The sequence below is a fragment of the Lissotriton vulgaris genome, chromosome 6 (genome assembly GCF_964263255.1).
Source record: "Lissotriton vulgaris chromosome 6, aLisVul1.2, whole genome shotgun sequence".
In the NCBI taxonomy this organism is placed as follows: Eukaryota; Metazoa; Chordata; class Amphibia; order Caudata; family Salamandridae; genus Lissotriton; species Lissotriton vulgaris.
This window is the reverse complement of record NC_141694.1, coordinates 1,284,495,335-1,284,514,651: the sequence shown is the minus strand read 5'-3', so window position 1 is coordinate 1,284,514,651 and position 19,317 is coordinate 1,284,495,335. Positions and strand designations below refer to the sequence as shown.

At 44.8% G+C, this 19,317-nt stretch overlaps 2 protein-coding genes across 2 annotated transcripts in view; one reads left to right on the top strand and one right to left on the bottom strand.

Moving 5' to 3' along the window:
• Positions 1-7,016, bottom strand: part of SOS1 (SOS Ras/Rac guanine nucleotide exchange factor 1) — an 897,181-nt gene extending 890,165 nt beyond the window's left edge. Inside the window, exon 1 of the mRNA XM_086927418.1 lies at positions 6,651-7,016. Within this exon, the coding sequence (XP_086783544.1) occupies positions 6,651-6,737 (87 nt within the window). The 5' untranslated portion in view covers positions 6,738-7,016. The remainder of the gene's footprint in view (positions 1-6,650) is intronic.
• Positions 7,017-8,593: 1,577 nt separating this feature from the next.
• The window catches only part of RDH13 (retinol dehydrogenase 13), a 122,389-nt gene continuing 111,665 nt past the window's right edge, over positions 8,594-19,317 (top strand). Inside the window, exon 1 of the mRNA XM_086927417.1 lies at positions 8,594-8,750. Within this exon, the coding sequence (XP_086783543.1) occupies positions 8,686-8,750 (65 nt within the window). The 5' untranslated portion in view covers positions 8,594-8,685. The remainder of the gene's footprint in view (positions 8,751-19,317) is intronic.

The window sequence follows — 19,317 nt, the reverse complement described above, 5'->3', positions numbered from 1 at the left end:
TCCATCTTACAAACTTGCAAAAAAATTCAGTATTGCAGACAGTGAAACCATAGATTGATCAATAGGTTTCCAATTGCAGAATACACAGCATCTCAGTCACTGACAACTGTACAGAAAACTTGTGTTTTTGTCACAGCAAATCATAATGCTGAGCACCAAAGTGGAGCTTCTATGGCCAACACACCTCATTCTGGAGAAACCATAGGTACAACTTCACGTCGGTTTGGTGAAGGAACAACACACTGCCGCCCCCTCCAGTGGCAGAAAGATAGTCCGCATAATCAGCCTTCCCATGTTGAGAAATCCGGATGCGATGTACCAGACATTTCTGAGCTAATCTTCCACCAAAGAAATGTTATACAGAACTGGTTCAACCCGTTAAACATTATTTGAATAGTTGGAAAAGCGGAATGGCATAAACCAGACTGTAATTTTGATTGTAATACCACTGACCCACATTTCATTTTTCAGAGGATCCATCCTCTGAAACTCCCATAAACAGAACAACGAGAACAGAGTTCTGACATGCTGCAAACGATCCACCTATTGATCACTCATAGACCAAAATATTTTGAGACAACATTGAAATACAGCTTCGATTCATGTGTAGATAATTAAGCCATCACAACATTCCTTAAGACGTTTCTGTCGCTTACTGAAAGAAACATCTAGACATGCATGTATCTGGGGTTTGACTGTTGTCAAAGCATCCATTCTTTAATATACACCTACAAGGAGCTCTCTTTCCTGCACTTGCTGGCATAGCGCATCATAGTGCAAGTGTCCATCAGGATCTGTCTTGCCTTCATGGAAGAAAAACAGTCAGACTCAATCGGACCACCTGCAGCTGAACCAAACTGATGAGAAATTGTCTTTATTTCTGAGAAAAAAGCACTTATATTGACGGCTTCCTAAATGGACCTACATCCTGTCATGGATGTTCCGAACAAAATTGTATTCTATAAATACATGTAACAAAGGGGTGTGAAGTTTCTAGGGGAAACGGAGGCTTTCTTAGTGAAGCCCTCACACACCCTGGATGATGTTATGCTTTATCATTGTGCCTACTCCTTGTCGGGATGGCGCTGCAATGCCCGAAGGGCACCCGTTAACGGCCCTCTTTGGCGGAGATCTTTTGATGAAGCCGTAGCGTGAGTGCGGGTGTGTGGACTGGGTAGTGCAGTGAGTATGTGGGATAAAATAAGTCTTGAGCAGTCCAACTGTTGTGTTTATTCTTATGGTGGTGCTAGCCTAATTAAAAATTGGTAGGCCCCGAAATGGATGTAATGCTTTTATAGGGCTAAAGAGGTGCAGTGGGTCGGCATGTTTCGTGCCCGTTAGGCCCCTAACGAGTCTTGTGGCACTTCATCAGGACCATATGTGGAGTTTAAAGAACAGCATGGTGTGCATGTTGTGGCAGTTGGAGAGTAATTACCGAACATATGATAAAGAACATGTGCTTGTGAGCAACGGTTCCAAGCTAATTATAGTGCATGGCAGCAGTGGCGGAAACCGTGCGCGAAGCGCTGTTGCTAGGTGACAAATACAGAATAGGTGTGATCCTGGACAATACTTGAACAAACACATGGGACTCACCAGGTTATGGATGGTCAAGTACTGACGGTGGAGGCAGAGCACACAGTTCCTTGCAGTAGATGCTTCCGTCCTACCCTGGCTCTGGGCCCCGTAGAGGTTACTTCCGGGGTCAAGGCTTTTAAAGGGGCCTCAAGGAAGTTCCATAGTGGAGGGCTAGTGCGTAACTTGTGGCAACCATGTTGGATGAGTGTTTCTGTAATGTCCGGAGAATCCAAAGTTAATAAGTAAGGACCTGCCGTGTGAAAGTGCCCACAGGAAGGCCTCTAAAGAAGAGGAACTGTTTTTTTGAGAAAGAAATCTAAGTATTCCATGTTCCAAAGTGGAGGGCCAGTGAATTGCATGGGGCGGCCAAGATAGATGGGGTATTAAGAAGGTCCGAAAGATTGGTAAAGACCTATGGTGCATTTGTACCCACATGGTCGCCTTGGGGAGTAATTGTAAGAAAGTCTATGTACCCTGTGCCTCAAAGAGCCCAGAAGGAGCAAAAGGGCAGGGCTCACTGAGCCGAATCAAAAAAGATGTGGTGTTTTTTGCCCAGGGAACGTCCCCATGAGTATGGCGAGTCCCGTGTGACATGGGTAGTCCAAGGTGGTGTTGGATTTAGAGGGACAATTGGTCACAGGTGTGTATGTGGATAATACACTAGATTGAAGACGAATAGAAGAAGGTTTAGAAGTGTTCAAGGGCGGTTGGGTTCAGCTCAGGGAATGTCCTCATATAGACCTTGTGTGTGCGAAGATAATTTGAAAGCCCAGTTCAGCTCCTTCCTAAAGAGGGTAAAGGTACCTTCAAGGGATTCTGTTGGTATAGTTTATAACATTTAGTTATTGATGCTGATTTAAGACCCAAATGAATGTTGGTCTACTGCGCAATTAAGCAGCGATAGTTATTAATTGAATTTACAGTTGTCACACAGTGATCTAGATATAAAGAGCAGAATAGCCGGGTGTATATAAAAAATAATTTTTATTTAATACGACTTAAGAATCAAAAGCAAAGGTACAGAAAGTATATATAAACAATTTCGCAAGAAGCATATATTGTCACAAATAAAGACACTTCATTGAAACCATTGTCTGCGCTTTTCTTCCTTAATACACTTCTAGACCACGGTACCAGTACCACGATCTGCAGTGCCCGGTTCTCCTTAGCCACATTGCCTTTACTAGCCCCAAGGTGCCTATTTACTCCTCCAAGTTACTCAGCAGTTCTCACTTAACGTGTCAGTGGAGCCACCTTTGACACACCAAACGCAATTGACCATCTCTGGCTTTACCAACTTTTGAGTGTCTCTACAATTACGCATTGTTTTTAACAAGTCCCTGGAGCCTTCTCTCTTTTATTGTTTCCCTCCATTTTCTCCTAGGTCTTTTACACCCCGGTATGATTCCATCTGGGGACCTCCACTGCGTCTGGCTATCAGTAAAGAATTAACTGAACCAGGCCTGTGGCAGTGCACACGAATTGCACTGTTCTTTAAACTTCACATATGTTTCTGATAAAGTGCCACAAGACCAGTTAGGGGCCTAACAGGTACGAAACATGTCAACCGACTACACCACTTTAGCCCTACAGGAACATTACATCCATTTAAGGGCCTACCAATTGTTATTAGGCTAGCGCTACCGTGAGAATAAACACAACAGTTGGACTACCCTAGACTTATTTTATCTCACCTAATCACTGCACTACCCAATCCACACACCAGCACTCACCCTACGGCTTCATCAAAAGATCTCCCCCAAAGAGCCTCGCTCACAGGTGCCTGTCAGGCATCGCAGCGCAGGCCCGACGAGGAGCAGGTCCAATGATGAAGCATGACATCCTCCGGGGTGTTTGAGGGCATCACTAAGAATGACCTCCCTTTCCCCTCAGTTTCCCCTAGGAACTGCACGCCCCATTGTGACATATTATCCCCTTGGAGCTTGTGTGCAGGACCTGCCTAAACATAGTTCCTGGCTCCTCTTGTTTATGAGACATTCTATAAATACAACCACCATACTAGTGTATGGTAAAAAAATATACAGGTAAGAGCAGATCCATAAATTGACTTAGGTGTTGTGAACAGTAAAGCCTTAGTGATAACTGTATCACCCTTGCCTGAGATTGCATGAGAGTTTAAAACTATAATGCCAGTGAATTTCAGAAGCAGACTACTGCAGCAGATACCTTTAGTATGACTTAAGGTGTTGCCTTTTAGGTGTTGGATCTTCTGTGGATATGTGAAAGCCTTCATGCGAGAATCATCCACCACCACTCCCAATAACTGATGTCTTCTGGTTGGTTTGAGTTTAGATTACACAGGTTCACCGAAAATCCCAGCTTGTGAAGGACTATAGTCAAACATCTAACTAAACACCTTTTTGGAGACATCCTTTATGATGAGACTTTCCAGTAAAAGAATTGCATTTCCAGTAAAAGAAATGTCAACAAGCTCTGTAGATGGAGAGCCAGCAGCCCTGGAAGAATTTAAATATGGAAATGTGCATACTGAGAAATACCATCCAGCTGTCATCTGGTAGTGTTGCTATAATATTCACCACTATGACCGCCCTGAAATTTTCTACTTGTAGAGGTCATGGAGAATTAAAAAAATGTGTAGCTTTCCAGTTTGTCTACTATATATGGTAAAGTACCTGGAACAGTGCCCACGTTCCAAATTACCCGTGACTTCTCTTGTAGGATGTGCTTTAAAAGAATAATCACTCCTGATCTTAAAAAGTTTTCTGCTCTTTGTTTTGGTGACAGAGTGAGTTTTATCGGCCAAAACAAATGTTTAAATGCTAAAATATATGTGCATATTATACAACATAAGCATTTCATTTTTACAGGTTTTAGACAAACCTTTACTGTTTCGATTCTTTGTTCATATTTTGAAGGTATGAGGCCTTTCTTTTACTTTATATTGATTTTACAGGAGGTATGCATCTTTAACCGTCACGCCGAATACTTATATTGTCTCTATGTTCAACATGTATGAACTCTTGATGAAGAGTAATTTATGCCTGAAACGCAATGCAGTATTCAAGAGATTTCTGAAAGGAGCTTAATATAGTCTCAGTATACCTAAGACACAAAGAAGGATGATTCATTAAATAAAGTTTTGAAGCCTCACTAACAGAGTTTTTGTTTTGATTGCAAATTATGTATGAGCTAATAACAGTAAGTAAATGTAAATAAACCAAAACTGACGTGTTGTTGACAACAGAAGCAATGAGAAAATATACTGGAAATTCCTAAACAAGTTTTTTGATAAAACGGGCGACTGTTCACAGGGCAACAGTGTGCTGCTAGTCTTCATCTTGCTTAGATTCAAACCTTAGCCAGGGTGTATTTGGAGCATGCTTAAGGAGTCAACAACCATATCAGGGATAGAGAGAGTACTGGCAAATAAGAATTTCATCAACAATGAAGTGAAAAAATTAGAGACAATATCTATTTGCCAACTTAAAAAGACATCTATTATAGCAATATATTGTTACAATACGTCCTTCACTAAAAATGCATTGTGCACCAGCTACGCACAAAATAGAACTTCTACAGGGCACATGATTATAAAAAGTAACTATGAACATATAAATCAGGTCCACTTTGTGAAATAAAGCACCCAAAATTACACGGGTTCAACATTTTGCCTTGTGGGCTGTACTTCCTTATCAAGTAATTCTAACCCTGGGCCTTACTTAGGACTTTATTGGATATCAAAACTCAGCTGTGATTATGACGGCATGCAACAGTTTTAGGTCTCATTAACGTTTATCCATAAGAAATAGCATGAGGAGGTAGTTGAAATTGGTATCAATAAACTAAATTAGACAAATGTGACATATACTCAACTTCCTTAGCATAAACTGTCCTGCTTTCAACATGTTTGATCCAAACTGTTTGGCCTGGCTTTCTAGCTCATTATCATACAGTTTAAGGTCCCACTCCCACCCGCAGTTTAGCTGTTGTACTCCGACTCTCGTGACCCAATGAGTGGTTATAGAGTTACCAGGCCGCCATAGATCAGTTGATGTTAGTTCTCGCAGACAGTGAAGAATAAAGATTATAGAGTGGCTTCTTTCGCTCCTCCTGGACAAACTTGCTCCCATAGCGATTTAGGAGTTCATAATGTTAACTCGAATGAGCCGCTAGTGGCAATCGGAGCTCAAACACCCAGACGACGCTCATGAGAAGCCATCTATCTCACTAAGGGCCCTTACTGCTTCTTGTGTCAACAAAATGCGAATTTAGATCTTTGATATGAAGCAAATATACTATTCTTCAAACTATTATGTTTGCAGCTATTTTCAACAATACGGAGAAGATCTTCTTGATCAAACACCCAAAGAGGTTTTTTAACACCAGAGAATACAACAATGCATTAACGTTGATAATCGCAGGAATGAAACTGAGTGCATAACTCCTAGGGAGAACACATCATTGTGTCATAAAAGGTAACCAGAAGTACACAAGTTGGGGGGGGGGATACGTTGCCTCCAAAGAACCGGCTGATGGTGTGAAACGGTCCTAGAAAAATAAGTCATTACTTATGACCAAAGCAATGCTTGAAAACCTCACGAGCGAGATTCTTTCTTCAGCAAGAAGATGCTCAATAGTGAGATTGACCTTCCCTCTGAATTCTTTTGACTTTATCGGTTGCAAGCACGTGTGGGAATTGCCTCTATTCTAAACAGTCTCGCAAAATAAGTGGATTGTAGTCTTGGCTTCTGCACCCAATCAATCGTATCATGCCAAACGTTTTCGCCCCCCCCCCCCCCCCCCCAAAAAACTATTATTGGTTGAAGGTGTTCTACATGACATGGGACCACTAGTCAACTATGAAGTCTGTGACAGCTTAAGAGACACGAACAATGAGGCAGAAGATTTCCTGGAATACCCCCTTACGCTCACCAGCAGGTGGAGGGAACAGGTTATTGGCGATAAGAGGTCCTTAAAATTACAGCAAGGGCAACAAGGTGCTGGCTAATAAGGGTGTTTGCAATCTGACTGGGGGGTTCCTCTTTTGCTTGCACACGGAAGATTAGAATGTGTACACGCCAACGCCTCACCTTCTTCAGGGCGCTAACCAGCAGACCCCGCCACTTGGGTCCGTTCTCCTCGCTGAAGAACTCGTACTGCAGCTGCTGGGCCTGCATGGCGCCGCCGCTCCCGGGGCTCAGGGGCGGGGGGGCAACATGGGGGGCGGGCCCCGGTAGGAGAGCCCGGAGCGCTAGGTCCGCCCGGCCTCCCTCTGCCCCCGGGGTCACTGGTGCCGCGGGGCGGCGCTGCTGGACAAGCCACTGCGGAGGGCTGCAGGGGGCGGGGGTAGTGAGTATAGTGGGTGACACTTTGGATTCGGGCTCTCCAGTAGTCACAGAAGTCAGCGGCTGTTGCGCACGCGCAGCAAGGAGTCCACAACCTACCCCGCCCACCCTTTCCATATCCGCCGGGCAAAGTTCAAAACAGGAAGTGACGGAGTATGTACGCCAGATGTTTAGGGACACACGTTACTGGTTTCCCCGAGTATATTAAACATGACATTAAGACCGTGTGGGCGACGTACCTACTATTAAACAAGGTGGCGAGGACTGTAGACACTAACATAGGTAGCAGATATGTTTATATGACTTTGAACTAGGAAAACCTTCAGCTGAGAAGCTTTAACTGCATGTTGCGTTATGGTTATATAGCTGTTTGTAGGTGTAAAGTAAACACACGGTATTTTTCAATGTATTGTCTTTTAAACAATATCGTTCCCAGTGCGAATTATGTATCTTGAAGGTGAAATGTGATGTCATTCCCTAACAGGGCATTTTTTTTATTGGAAGGTCTGGGTATTGTAACAGTTATATAGCGCCTGTTTCCCTTATGTAGGGCGCTAGGTATACAACCATTGACAAAATGTAATTATTTACAAAAGTATTATGATTAAAAAGCATACTTATGAAGTACTCGCCTGTTTGCAGTGGGTGGGGAATCCTCTCTGCTAGCAGGTATATTACATGGTCATAGGCGTGTGGTTTAAGTGCAGTAAAACATTTTACCTTAGGCTTTTGTGCACCCTATTTCATTACTATAAATTGATACTAGTACTTTTTTTTATTCTTGTTGTACAATTTCTGCTTTCTTTGATTACTGTTTTGTAAAGTAGTGTGCATTGCATGTATAATGGATCGATGCTATCTAAAAAGCACATTAAAGATAATAATGCATCCTTCGTTAGTGTAATCTGATCTAAGTTTCATTTGTGCACGTGCATGTGTTCCTGCATGCACAACGCCCGTGTACGGGACTTGACCAATGTTGGCCCAGCAAACCATAGGTTGCTTAACTATTTACATCCATTCCTAATACCGGTCTGATTTTATCTTTCTGTTATTTGTTTTTATCTTGCTATCTCATATTTGTTGCGGGAAGCCAGCAACCAAGCACAAGTTTACTAATAATATATCGTTTTAAACGCAATGTGTTATTGTTTTATTGAGTAAATATAATCCTTTGCCTGACTGACCCAATTTTCTGTGGTTTTACTACTTCAGTGATTTAGAACGACTCCATTGGAAGATGGCTGTCGTTTAATTTTGTAGGCCGTATATGACAAGTAAGCCAGCCGTTATGTGTTATATTTTCAGCCATATTGATATGGTGCTGGTTGCCCATGTTCTTTAAGCCTTTAATATTTTTTTAAACTAAGATTTAGAATTGTTGATGCTGAGAACTAATTGTGCTTTTGCAATTATGTACCATTTAAGCAAAACTTGGAAGAGTTGAATTAATTGTGGGGTCAGTTTGCACATGTGAACATAAAATCTGTTTGTCCGTTTTAGGTACTCTTTTGTATTATAAGTAGCTACATCATGTATAGACATCTTTCTCATATATTAGACCATGGTTGGGTGCCTTCCTCGGCCAGGCAAACGACGGCTGGAACACCGGCGGTAACATGACCTCGGCAATGACATAGTGGACAGAGTATTTCACCCAATAGGGTCAAGCCTCACTACGCATGCGCGCGCAGTTCATTCAGCATGGGGTAAGAATCACGGAAAAAGGAAAGCAGGATAGACATAAGTGGGAATTGAGGTGTGCCCTGATCACCCAACCATGAATAAGTATTTGTTGCCCTTGTCAGTGGTAGGCACTGCTATCGGCGGCACATTCATACTCAAGTGAGTGATAACGTTTATACATACAGTTTTTCAACTGATGCAAACCTCTAGCTAGCATATAAACCTGTAAACCTTTCAAGATGTTGACTTTTTTCTAATGCACAATTTTGGATGATACGTTACTTTGAATATTATTTATGTTTATGATTATTTTTTTAGAAAATGCTGCAAGAACAATGTTGCACGTAAAATATTTTGATATGTCAATTATATATATATATTTTTTTTATTATTGCACTTCTATATAGCTCAAGGCTGTGGATGGAAAAACTGGGGGGCTCTCATAGGCGCGTGGCCGATGTAATTAACGGCGTGGCTTAAAAAGAGTCTGCTAAATATTTGTACTTAGCCTAGTGTGCTGCGCCACTGGTATTTTGCTGCGTCTGTTCGACCCCCACCCCCTCCAAGTCGTGTGTCTCAAGTCGTGGCTGCTGCGGCTCGAGCTACAGTGGGCTCGGCTGGGCAGTCTCTAGAATAGAGTGTTATCTCCTTCAGGGCCGAGTTTTTCACAGGTCTTTAAAGACCATTTGTATATTTACATAACTTTGTAAGTTGGATACGGAGGTTTAGTTTTTTTTTTCTTTTGGTCGTCAGTCATGGGTCATTCAGGCAGCCCTAGAATACAATTAAAAGTTCTTTCTCTTTATATTTGCTGTTAGAAGTATGCACAGATAAGTGCTGAAAATACGGTTTTAGGTGACTGTTTATTTTTGTGCCATGCTACATCAAAATAATGAGCTTGCAACTATAATCATAAGACTGGAAGTTTGTTGCAGGATCATCACATTATTTATTTGTTCTTCCCTCTGTCCCTGATTAATGCCATAATAGCAATAGATTAACTTATATCTGAAACCCTACACCACGGTCAATAACCTGCTGAGTTACTTTAAAGGTCTGGGAATGCACCCTGCTTTCAGACAACTCACTGTTCATTCTCACCCTTCACTTCCACACTCTCCCTGCACTTCCACACACTCCCTGCACTCACAGCGATCACCGTGCACTTACACTGATCACCGTGCACTTACACTTATCACCATGCACTTACACCGATCACCATGCACTCACACTGATCACCATGCACTCACATCATTCACCCGCTCACCCTGCACTCACAGTGATCACTCTGAACTCACAATGCACTCATGCTGTTCACCCTGTACCTTACCCTGCAGTCACACGATAACACCTTTCACCCTGAACTCATGTGACACTTCACTCATCTGTCCCCCTCACTGCTCAATCTACAGTCTCACTCAAACAAGCCCATCACTAACCATGCATTAATTCGTCCCACTCTCACTTACATCCGCACCCAAATTCATATGGTCACCTCACTCACCTGCAGTCACCCCTCTTATTCTACTCTCGCGCTGTCTCATTGCTTACCGTGAGCTCACATGGGCACTTCTGCCACCCACACAGTGCAGGGGTTAATGTGCCTTCTACAAAGAACGTGTACCATGCAGACCACAGAACTGAGTGTGAGTAAACTTTGAGTAGGGCTATAAAAAATGAAATATTTGTCAGAAAGGTGTAATAGAGAGATGAGGTGCGTTGTTGGTGAGTTGTAGTGAGGGAATGAATGAAAAAGGAGGAAATCGGGGAGGGTGTGCCAAAAAACGACTGTTCACTGTGTGCGACCACTGCTAGGGCCAGCCCTGGCTGGGAGTGTCAGCCCCCCCTTCCACGAAGTGTGGGTCCAGTTGTGCTCCTGATCCATATATATAACTAAACAAGTAACATTACACGTACAAGAAGCAAGGGCTACTGGCTTTGTCAATAGTTGTAAATTGCATAAGATAAATAAGCAACAACTATGGCTTTGATGTATATAATATTGAAAACGATTCCGCTCTAGTGGGTGAGGTTGTGCCGTAAGGCTAGAGCTGCCAACTTTCAAGATGTGAAAACCGGTTCGAGCCTCACGTTGGTTCAACATCCTGTAATTGAAAACATGAATATGTTCTTGTGTAATGTAACTGGTACTTGTTTTTGCACTTTATCAAACTGAAAAATGAGTCTCTTTGAAGTTACATCAAAAGCAGTGACGGATGCAGCATTACATTTTTTTCTCTCCACCCTGAAGGTAAAAATGGAAAGCTTGATAGGGCCCCTTCTCTGCACCAGCTTTTAAGAACTGCTTGTGCTCAGCATCAGCACGGCACGGCCCACTTCAAGCACTGATATAGCTCATGCTCAACCACACAGTATTCAAGTACTTTACATAAGCACCAGTTACATTACACAATTACTTCATTTTTGTAGGCGAGATTAAGTGATTTGCCCAGAACCAAAGGCTGTTGAGCCAAACCCGAGACTCAAACCTTGTTCCCCAATTCCAAAGTGAGCTGCTTTGGTCGTTACCACACCCTCTCTCATAAATGTGATTTAGATTCCCACATTTTCACAAAAACAAGATTTTATTAAAATTTCATTTAATTTTTTTCATTTAATTTGTTCTTTGTTGTTTGAGTAATTAAAATCTTACAATGTAATAACAAGCGTTCCAGCTATAAACGTCCAGGTTTAAAACAGAAAAAACAAATAAGTAGTAAAAACATGAGTAAATGATGCCATACTTTTAAGGTAGATTACATTTGATAATATCAGTTTCATAGTACTATTTATATAGATCACGGGTACTCATAGTATGGGAGGGAGGGAAAGGGAGGCAGGGAGAGAGAGAGTGAGGGAGGGAGGGAGGGAAAGGGAGGCAGACAGAGGGGGAGCAAGGGAGGGAGGGAAAAGGAGGGAGAGCGAGGGAGGGAGGAAAAGGGAGGCAGAGAGAGGGAGAGGGAGGGAGGGAGGGAAAGGGAGGCAGACAGAGGGAGAGCGAGGGAGGGAGGGAAAGGGAGGCAGACGGAGGGAGAGCGAGGGAGGGAGGCAGACCGAGAGAGAGCCAGGGAGGGAAAAGGAGGGAGAGCGAGGAAGGAAGGGAAAGGGAGGCAGGCAGAGGGGGAGGGAGGAAAGGGAGGCAGACAGAGGGAGAGCGAGGGCGGAGAGCGAGTGAGGGAGGTAAAGGGAGGCAGACAGAGGGAGAGTGAGGGAGGGAGGTGGAGGGAGGGAGACAGGGAGGGAAAGGGAGGCAGACAGAGGGAGAGCGAGGGAGGGAGGGAAAGGGAGGCCGACAGAGGGAGAGCAAGGGAAGGAAGGAAAGGAGGGAGGGAAAGGGAGGCAGACAGAGGGAGAGGGAGGGAGGGAAAGGGAGACAGAGAGAGAGAGACAGAGAAAGGGAGAGGAAGGGCGACAGATGGAGACAGACAGAGTGAGGGAGACAGACAGAGGGAGACAGACAGATGGAGACAGACAGATGGAGACAGAGAGAGGGCGACAGACAGAGGGAGGAGGAAGGCAGAGGGAGGAAGGAGACAGAGGAAGGAAGACAAAGAGAGGGAGACAGACAGAGGGAGACAAAGAGAGGGAGAGGGAGGGAGACACAGAGAGGGAGACAGGGAGAGGGAGGGAGACAGAGAAAGGGAGAGGGAGGGAGACAAGGAGAGGGAGGGAGACATAAAGGGAGAGGGAGGGAGACATAAAGGGAGAGGGAGGGAGACCGAAAAAGGGAGAGGGAGGGAGACAGAGGGTGACAGACAAAGGGAGTGAGGAGGGTGAAAGACAGAGGGAGGAGGGTGACAGACAGAGGGAGGGAGGAGGGTGACAGAGGAAGGGTGGAGGGTGACAGACAGAGGGAGGGGGAAGGGTGACAGACAGAGGGAGGGAGGGCGACAGAGTGAGGAGGTCGACAGAGTGAGGAGGGAGACAGAGTGGGAGAGGGAAGGAGAGAGAGGGAGACAGAGAGGGAGCGGGGAGGCGAGAGAGGGAGAGAGAGACAGACATACACACAGCAAGTGGATAATGTTTTCCTCTTCCATTTTACATAGACGACAGAGCAACAATTCCTCTGTTCTTAGCCACGGCATGAGATGACATAGGCCGGGAAATGCACCGAAACAAGCTTTTATAAAGATTTGTTTGTGATTCAGAGACCATGTTGTTTCCAGGTATGGTTGTACTTTCACCTTTGTGAAACCATTCATAAGTGGCCAGCAATGTTCCCTCTAATTGTTTTCCTCTATGTGCGCCAGTAACCAGGCGCGCGTGTTGGTGCAGCGCCAAATATCACTCCAAACTTTTGCTTAAAAAAGTGAAAATACTGTGCATTTCCTCACATACAGATCCCCGTGAACAGTGTTAAGGCAGGTTTGAAACTATCCCACATAGCAATTTGAAACCTTAGCAGCTATGTTGCTGCATTTCTTTTCTTAATAGAGCTGGGCTGCGGGGTGATTGTGTGCATTTGTTCAAGTTTTCATGTTAATTTCAGCTCATGATAGGCGCTGTGATTAACTAGAAATAATCTGCTTAGCCACACTTTTCGAATCAGCGTTGTTTAACTAGTCTCACCGTCAATGAACCTTGCTTTATCTCTGAAAAACACCCCAAAAATTCTTGGAAAATGGACTTCGGGAGATTCAGGTCGTTACCCAACCCTTACCTCAGCTACCACCTTCTCCACAAGGATGGGGAGCCGCAGTCTTACTGCTTTGTCACAAGGTAACTGCTGCTGAGGGTACAACATTTCAGGGGTCAAAAATGAGGTTTTCAGGGAAAGGGAATAGGATTGGTAATTCCAAGTGCACGTGATTCAGCACCCCAAGAGTAAAAAGTAGAGCTTTCATTAGAATACTCTGCATGCTGCACAGAGAAGGGAATAAAACATTTTTCAGCAATAGAATGAAAATGCAGCTCCACCGGGGTTTTCGCCTCTCACTGCCAAACAAACAAGTTCCATCAGATTCCCTTTCTTTTCCAACTCCAAGTACAAATGTTTTATGTAGTGACTCTGTCCAATCATGTTGATTCACCTCATGTGCTCTAGCGCAGCCATTTTAGTAGCAAGACGATCATTAACCCTCAAAGTAGTCTGATTGCTTCCTAAAAGCACCACACATGCAGTGGAAAAAGTGGGCGGGATCTGCAAGGCATGGCGTGCCCCTACTTCTTTAATTTGATACATTCCGTTTCCCTGCTTTTTTTATTTTAAACAAACGTCCCAGGATGGCAGAAATAGCCAAGGCACACAGATAAGGCTCAGCATTCCTAGCAGCTCGGGGCGGGGCGGGTAGAGAAGGAAAAGGACTCTGTCTCTTCCTTCTTGCAGTTGGCACAGGTAGGTACTTGTGGCAAATAGGGACCCTCTCCTCTAGTCAGAGTAAGGGGGGACTACACTCCTAAAATAACCCCTGCTCACCCCCTTGGTAGCTTGGCACGAGCAGCAAGGCTTTATTTCAGAGGTGTTGTAAGTTAAGCATTTGTGACCACATACAGTAACCCAGTGACAACACTACAAATGGACACCACACAAGGTTTTATATCAAAAATAAGTATATTTTATATAGAGTTACCATAAGACCAATAAGCAACAAAAAGGATCCACAGGACTATTAGATTTCATGAGTTCTTGTAAAAAAGCTTAAATCAAGGTTCTGTACGAGTCGGTAGCCTGGTCCGGCTACAGCTTTGTTGAAAATAACACAGAGTCTAGCAAATCCAGCGGACAGCGTCGGTACGGGCCCACTCAAATGTCGACAGACTCAGTCACAGTACCTTTTACTAGAGGCGGCCTGCACGGATGTGCGAGCCAGTTCCGGTGTTCGTCGCGGTGCAGAAAAGAAAGCGTTGCAGGACGCGTTGTCCCTCGATTCGGTGCAGGCAGCGGCCCGTTGACAGAGTCGGTGGATCCAAGGCTTGCATTGTAGTGCGAGACGGTGCTTCGATGCGGTGCTTGCAGCTTGCGGTGCGGCGACAGAGCCGGAGTTCAGGAGCTGCTTCGATCAGTCCGGACCGCGGTGCGAGTCGGGCAGTGTGTCGCGAAGCAACTCTGGTGCGGTCACAGGACTAGGAGGCAGAAGCAGGGACCGCCTCGGTCAGACCAGTACGAGTCGGTGTGGCGAGGCTTGGCACCAGTCGAGGTGCAGGCTACGGCTCGGTGACAGCGTCAGGACTGAGTCGGTGAGCTCAGAGCTTGCGTTGTTCGAGGCGGACGTTGCATGATGCGGTGCCTACAGGACACTGGGCCGGTCGTGAGAGTCGGTCACAGCTCCCTGCCTTTGTAGCCAATGAAACAGCGTTTCCAGCAGCAATTCACAAAGGCTGGTGAAGTCCACTGGTCCTGGGAATTCAGTCAGGGGGCAAGCTCTCTTCCAAGCCCTTGAAGATCTTTTGCACAAGTTGAAAGTAAAGTCCACAAAGTTCTTTCTCCTCTCTTTGGCAGTCAGGCAACCACTGCAGGCCAATCCCCCAAGCAGCACCTCAGTTTCTTCAGGTTCCTTCTCCTCAATAGAGGTTTCGTCTTGCAAGTCCAGAAGTGTTCTCATTTCATAGGATCAGGGACCCAATACTTATACCTCAAAATCCTTTGTTCTCTGACGGGAGAGGGGTCTGTGCCCAGTTCAAGCCAGTTCTGAAGCACTCTGTTTACCAGACTTCTCCTTTCCATTCATAGCGCAGGGCAAGCACATCAGACGCCCCACAGGAGGTGGAGCCAGCATTGTGGAAGGCAAGTACAGTCCCGGAGCACTTTGTTGACAGTCTTCCTCCTCTTCTTTCAGTGTGCAGTTCAGAGATAGCAGACGCACCACAGGAGGTGGAGCCAGCACTGTAGAGGGAAGGCCCAGCCCAATTCAGGTCCCAGGTGCGACTCCTCCCTCCCATCAAGATGCAGATTTCCCTATTCACCACCGGGCTGCCCCAGCCTGTCTCTTGAAATCCCCCTGCCATGTCACTCACAAAACCAGACAAAGGAATACACAACCTCGCAGAGGCAGGCTCAAATAGTTAGGTAAGCAAATACCTACTTTCTAAAAGTTGTATTTGCAAACACAGAATATCAAAATAAATGTCACTAAAATATGTATTTAATTATTATGAGTCCAGGCATACTAAACTCGAATTTCTACCATGTCCTCTGAGTCTGCTAGGATTATAAACATGTAATAATCTAGCAGCCCATTCTGGCCTATGGAGAACAGGTAGCCTTGCAATAGTGAAAAACGAAAATGATTGTAATTCACTATTAGGACATGCCACACACATCAGGGCTTGTCCTACCTTATACTTAAAATGCACCCTGTCCGTGAGCCTACCATTAGGGTGACTAATATGAAGTCGACGGAAGGTTTAGGGACTGGCAAGTGGGTGCACTTGCCCAGTCAGCATGACAGTACTAGACTGCATGCAGGCTCTGTTAATGGCAGACCTTAGACACGTTTTACAAGGCTGCGTCTATGAGTGGCACAACCAGTTCTGCAAGCCCACTAGCAGCATTTGGAATTACACGCCCTGGGCACATTCAGTGCACTGTACTAGGGTCTGACAAGTAAACCAAACATCCAATCATGGAACCACTAATCAATACATCAATTTACACTAGGGAGCACTCGCACTGTGGCACTAGACAGCAGTGGCACAGTGCCCAAAGCATCTAACACCAGCAAAAACACATGAGGCAACAGCAAAAATGGAAGGTAGACCCACACCAAGAGTGCCAGGTCTAACAGTAACCATGTTGTTCCTGCTTACATTTCACATGCTTTACTTAGCTTGCATTCCCTATGAGTGTTTTCTTTTTCCATGATTTTGTTACTTTGTTTTTTTAGGCAACATATTACTCTCGTCTAATGCCTAATTTGAATTGTGTCGCATCCAGGAGTTTATAGCGGGCCACAATTGGGTTGTAGCTGAAGGCAGTGCAAGTTTCTATCAATGGGGCAATATGGTGTTCAGTGGAGGAGAGGATGTGGCACTATGGTCAGAGCTGCCGAATCTGGAACTGGGGAACCAGGTTCAGCCTTCATGACCAGTCCACCAGACCACTCTCCTGAGGGAGCACATTCCCTTGCAAGACCTTAGAAGCCCTGGTGTCTTTTCACCATCATGTGTACTCTAACGGTGGCAACTGTGGGTTAACTTTAAAGGCCTGTCAACCACAATCCATACCGAAGTTCACCTCCAGTCTTTCAGGCAGGCCTATAAAGCATCACACCCTAGCGCGACAGTCACTGAGGTCACAGGACCCTTGAGCAAGGTGGCTCTAGGGCGGTGCAATTGCACCGGGCGCTGACTTGGGTGGGGTGACATGCTTGGAAGTATATTATGTTTCTAAAAGCACTTGCTGCCTCTTTCCTGGCCTCAAGTAATTTTAGGCAACAATAAAAATGTCATGATAACTCCCGGTGATAAATGTTCTTCCTGAGAGAGAAGACGTGTCAAGTGGAAGGTTTGACTCATGGAAAAGTAGCGCAGGGGGCTAATTTGCCTGCTACAAATAACATGTACCACCCAGATCACAAAGTGCACATAATGTAAATGGGTCAGTGGGTTACTGCTTTTGTCAGTGAGATCCTTGTGGTACTTACAGTTTATAAGTCAAAGTCCTAACATAGAACAGTGAGCTATTAACTGTCATCTAAGAGCTGCATGTTTTTCCCCCAGTCTGATTATCCTAATGTTGCAAAAAGGGTTCATATGAATAGAAATCAATTCTGGTTGGGGGCCGTGGTTTGGACGCTGGCGAAGAAGGCGGCGTGAGCTCTCACCTCCTCCCATGCCACAGCCTATAATTGTCTTTTTGGCACTCACTTCCAAGGCGACATACTTCTGCTGCTCAGTATAGGTGGCGGATCATAGAATACACTTGCGGCTCCCGTTTTCGAGTGAAATACCTGCGATCCTGGTGTCCTCAAGCGGCGACCGATGTGACCCTCATCTCTGCGCCCTTACTGGAGCCTAGCCACGTGGGCAGAGACTCCTATTCCTGCGATGTTCTGAGGAGAGACACCGGACTGAACTGTATTCCGGTAATGTAAAATCCAAGTAGGCGGCTTTGCTTGGAGCCATCCTATTAATTCGGAAAAATACCCTGATACGTTGCACGCTCGCACACACTCCTAAAATGGGGGTCATGGCGGGCTTTACCGATGCATCACAGTGATCCCGACGCATGATCCATTAACCCCGAGCACTTTCCCCTTCAAAAGACTAGTGGCGTAACACGTCCTGAGCCCTACAGCAGTGACGTTTAATGCGCTTTCAATGAGGATGCAATCCACTATTACTGACTTGGAAATAGATATGAAAATAGTTGTGAGAGCCCACTTGTAAGGTACCCGACTACTCTTCACCCTTTCCTGGCTCTCATTGGGTCATAAAGAGAGAAATGAATGGTGGATGCTTATGTCTTAATGTTGGGTCTGCACAACTGGTGGAGATTAATGCAGGTTTACAGCCAATTATGCACCTACGTAGTGCCTTGATCAGCCCTGGATCCCATGGTTCACCACACAGCTGTCGAGTATGATCATGAAAGGGTCCCAGCGCTTGTGAAAGGCGTTTTGGCTTCGGCAACTTACTTCACTTTATAATCTCTGCATTTTTTGTTTATCATGATGCCTGTCTTTAAAATGGCCGACACCTAAGTGTGCCTATCTCTAACATTAGCTCTGCCTTACCTTAAGATGGATGCAGGTTTACATAATGGAAACTCCTAACTGATGTTTTAACAACAAGCGACAACTAGGAAGCTAATGACATATCGTCTACGAGTCCTACAGATCCCCTACTAAACCCATGTAAGAGGAGAATTCTATTTCCAAGATCGGCTATTTGCAAATATAGTTCCTGCAATCTTCAAACCACAAACCACATAAGCACTTCGATCCTCACGCATGGGCAACATGGGGGAAAATGAAGCAAAGAACCTTAAGAGACTTAAGGCAGACCCTCCGAACCCTGACTCTCCTACCAAAGGGAAAAAGATATCAACGTAACAATGGACAATATACTGAACAAGCTGGCAGAGGTACACGATCTGGCAAAGTCAACTAAGGAGGAAATCTCAGCGATCAGACAGGACACTAGGGATTCCAATATCAGACTTTCGGAAACGGAAAACAGAATAAGTCACCTGGAGGACTCCGAAGCTAAAGTCTGTAAATCCCTCAAACAAATGTCTGTCACAACAGACTCTCTGAACAGAAGAATGTAGGAGCTTGAACACAGAAATCGAAGAGGGAATCTACGTATTTTTGGAAGACGAAATAAAAACGCGACGCAACTCGTTAAGATTAATAGCATAACTTGCGCCCACGGGTATTATTCGCTTAGCTTACTTTTACGGAATACTCTGATCTCTTGCCACCATTAATCTTTCCTGGTAACATGGCACACAAAAGTAACAGTCTGAAATTTGTCTCACTAAATGTAAAAGGCATTACCCATCCGGTCAAGAGGAGGAAGATACTTGATTATCTTTACAAACATAAAATGACATTATTTTACTTCAAGAGACAAAAATGGACTCCTCACAATTCAATTCACTCGAGCAGATCATACAGCAACGCTGTGGGCTCTGACGCAATAGTGAAAAAGAAAGGGGTTCTGACATTAATATCTAAGAAATCTAACATTAACATACTAAGCAGTACTTCTGACGCTAAGGGGAGATGGATTTCCACTAAGCTATCAAAAGATAACAGGGAATTTTATGTCACTAACTTATATG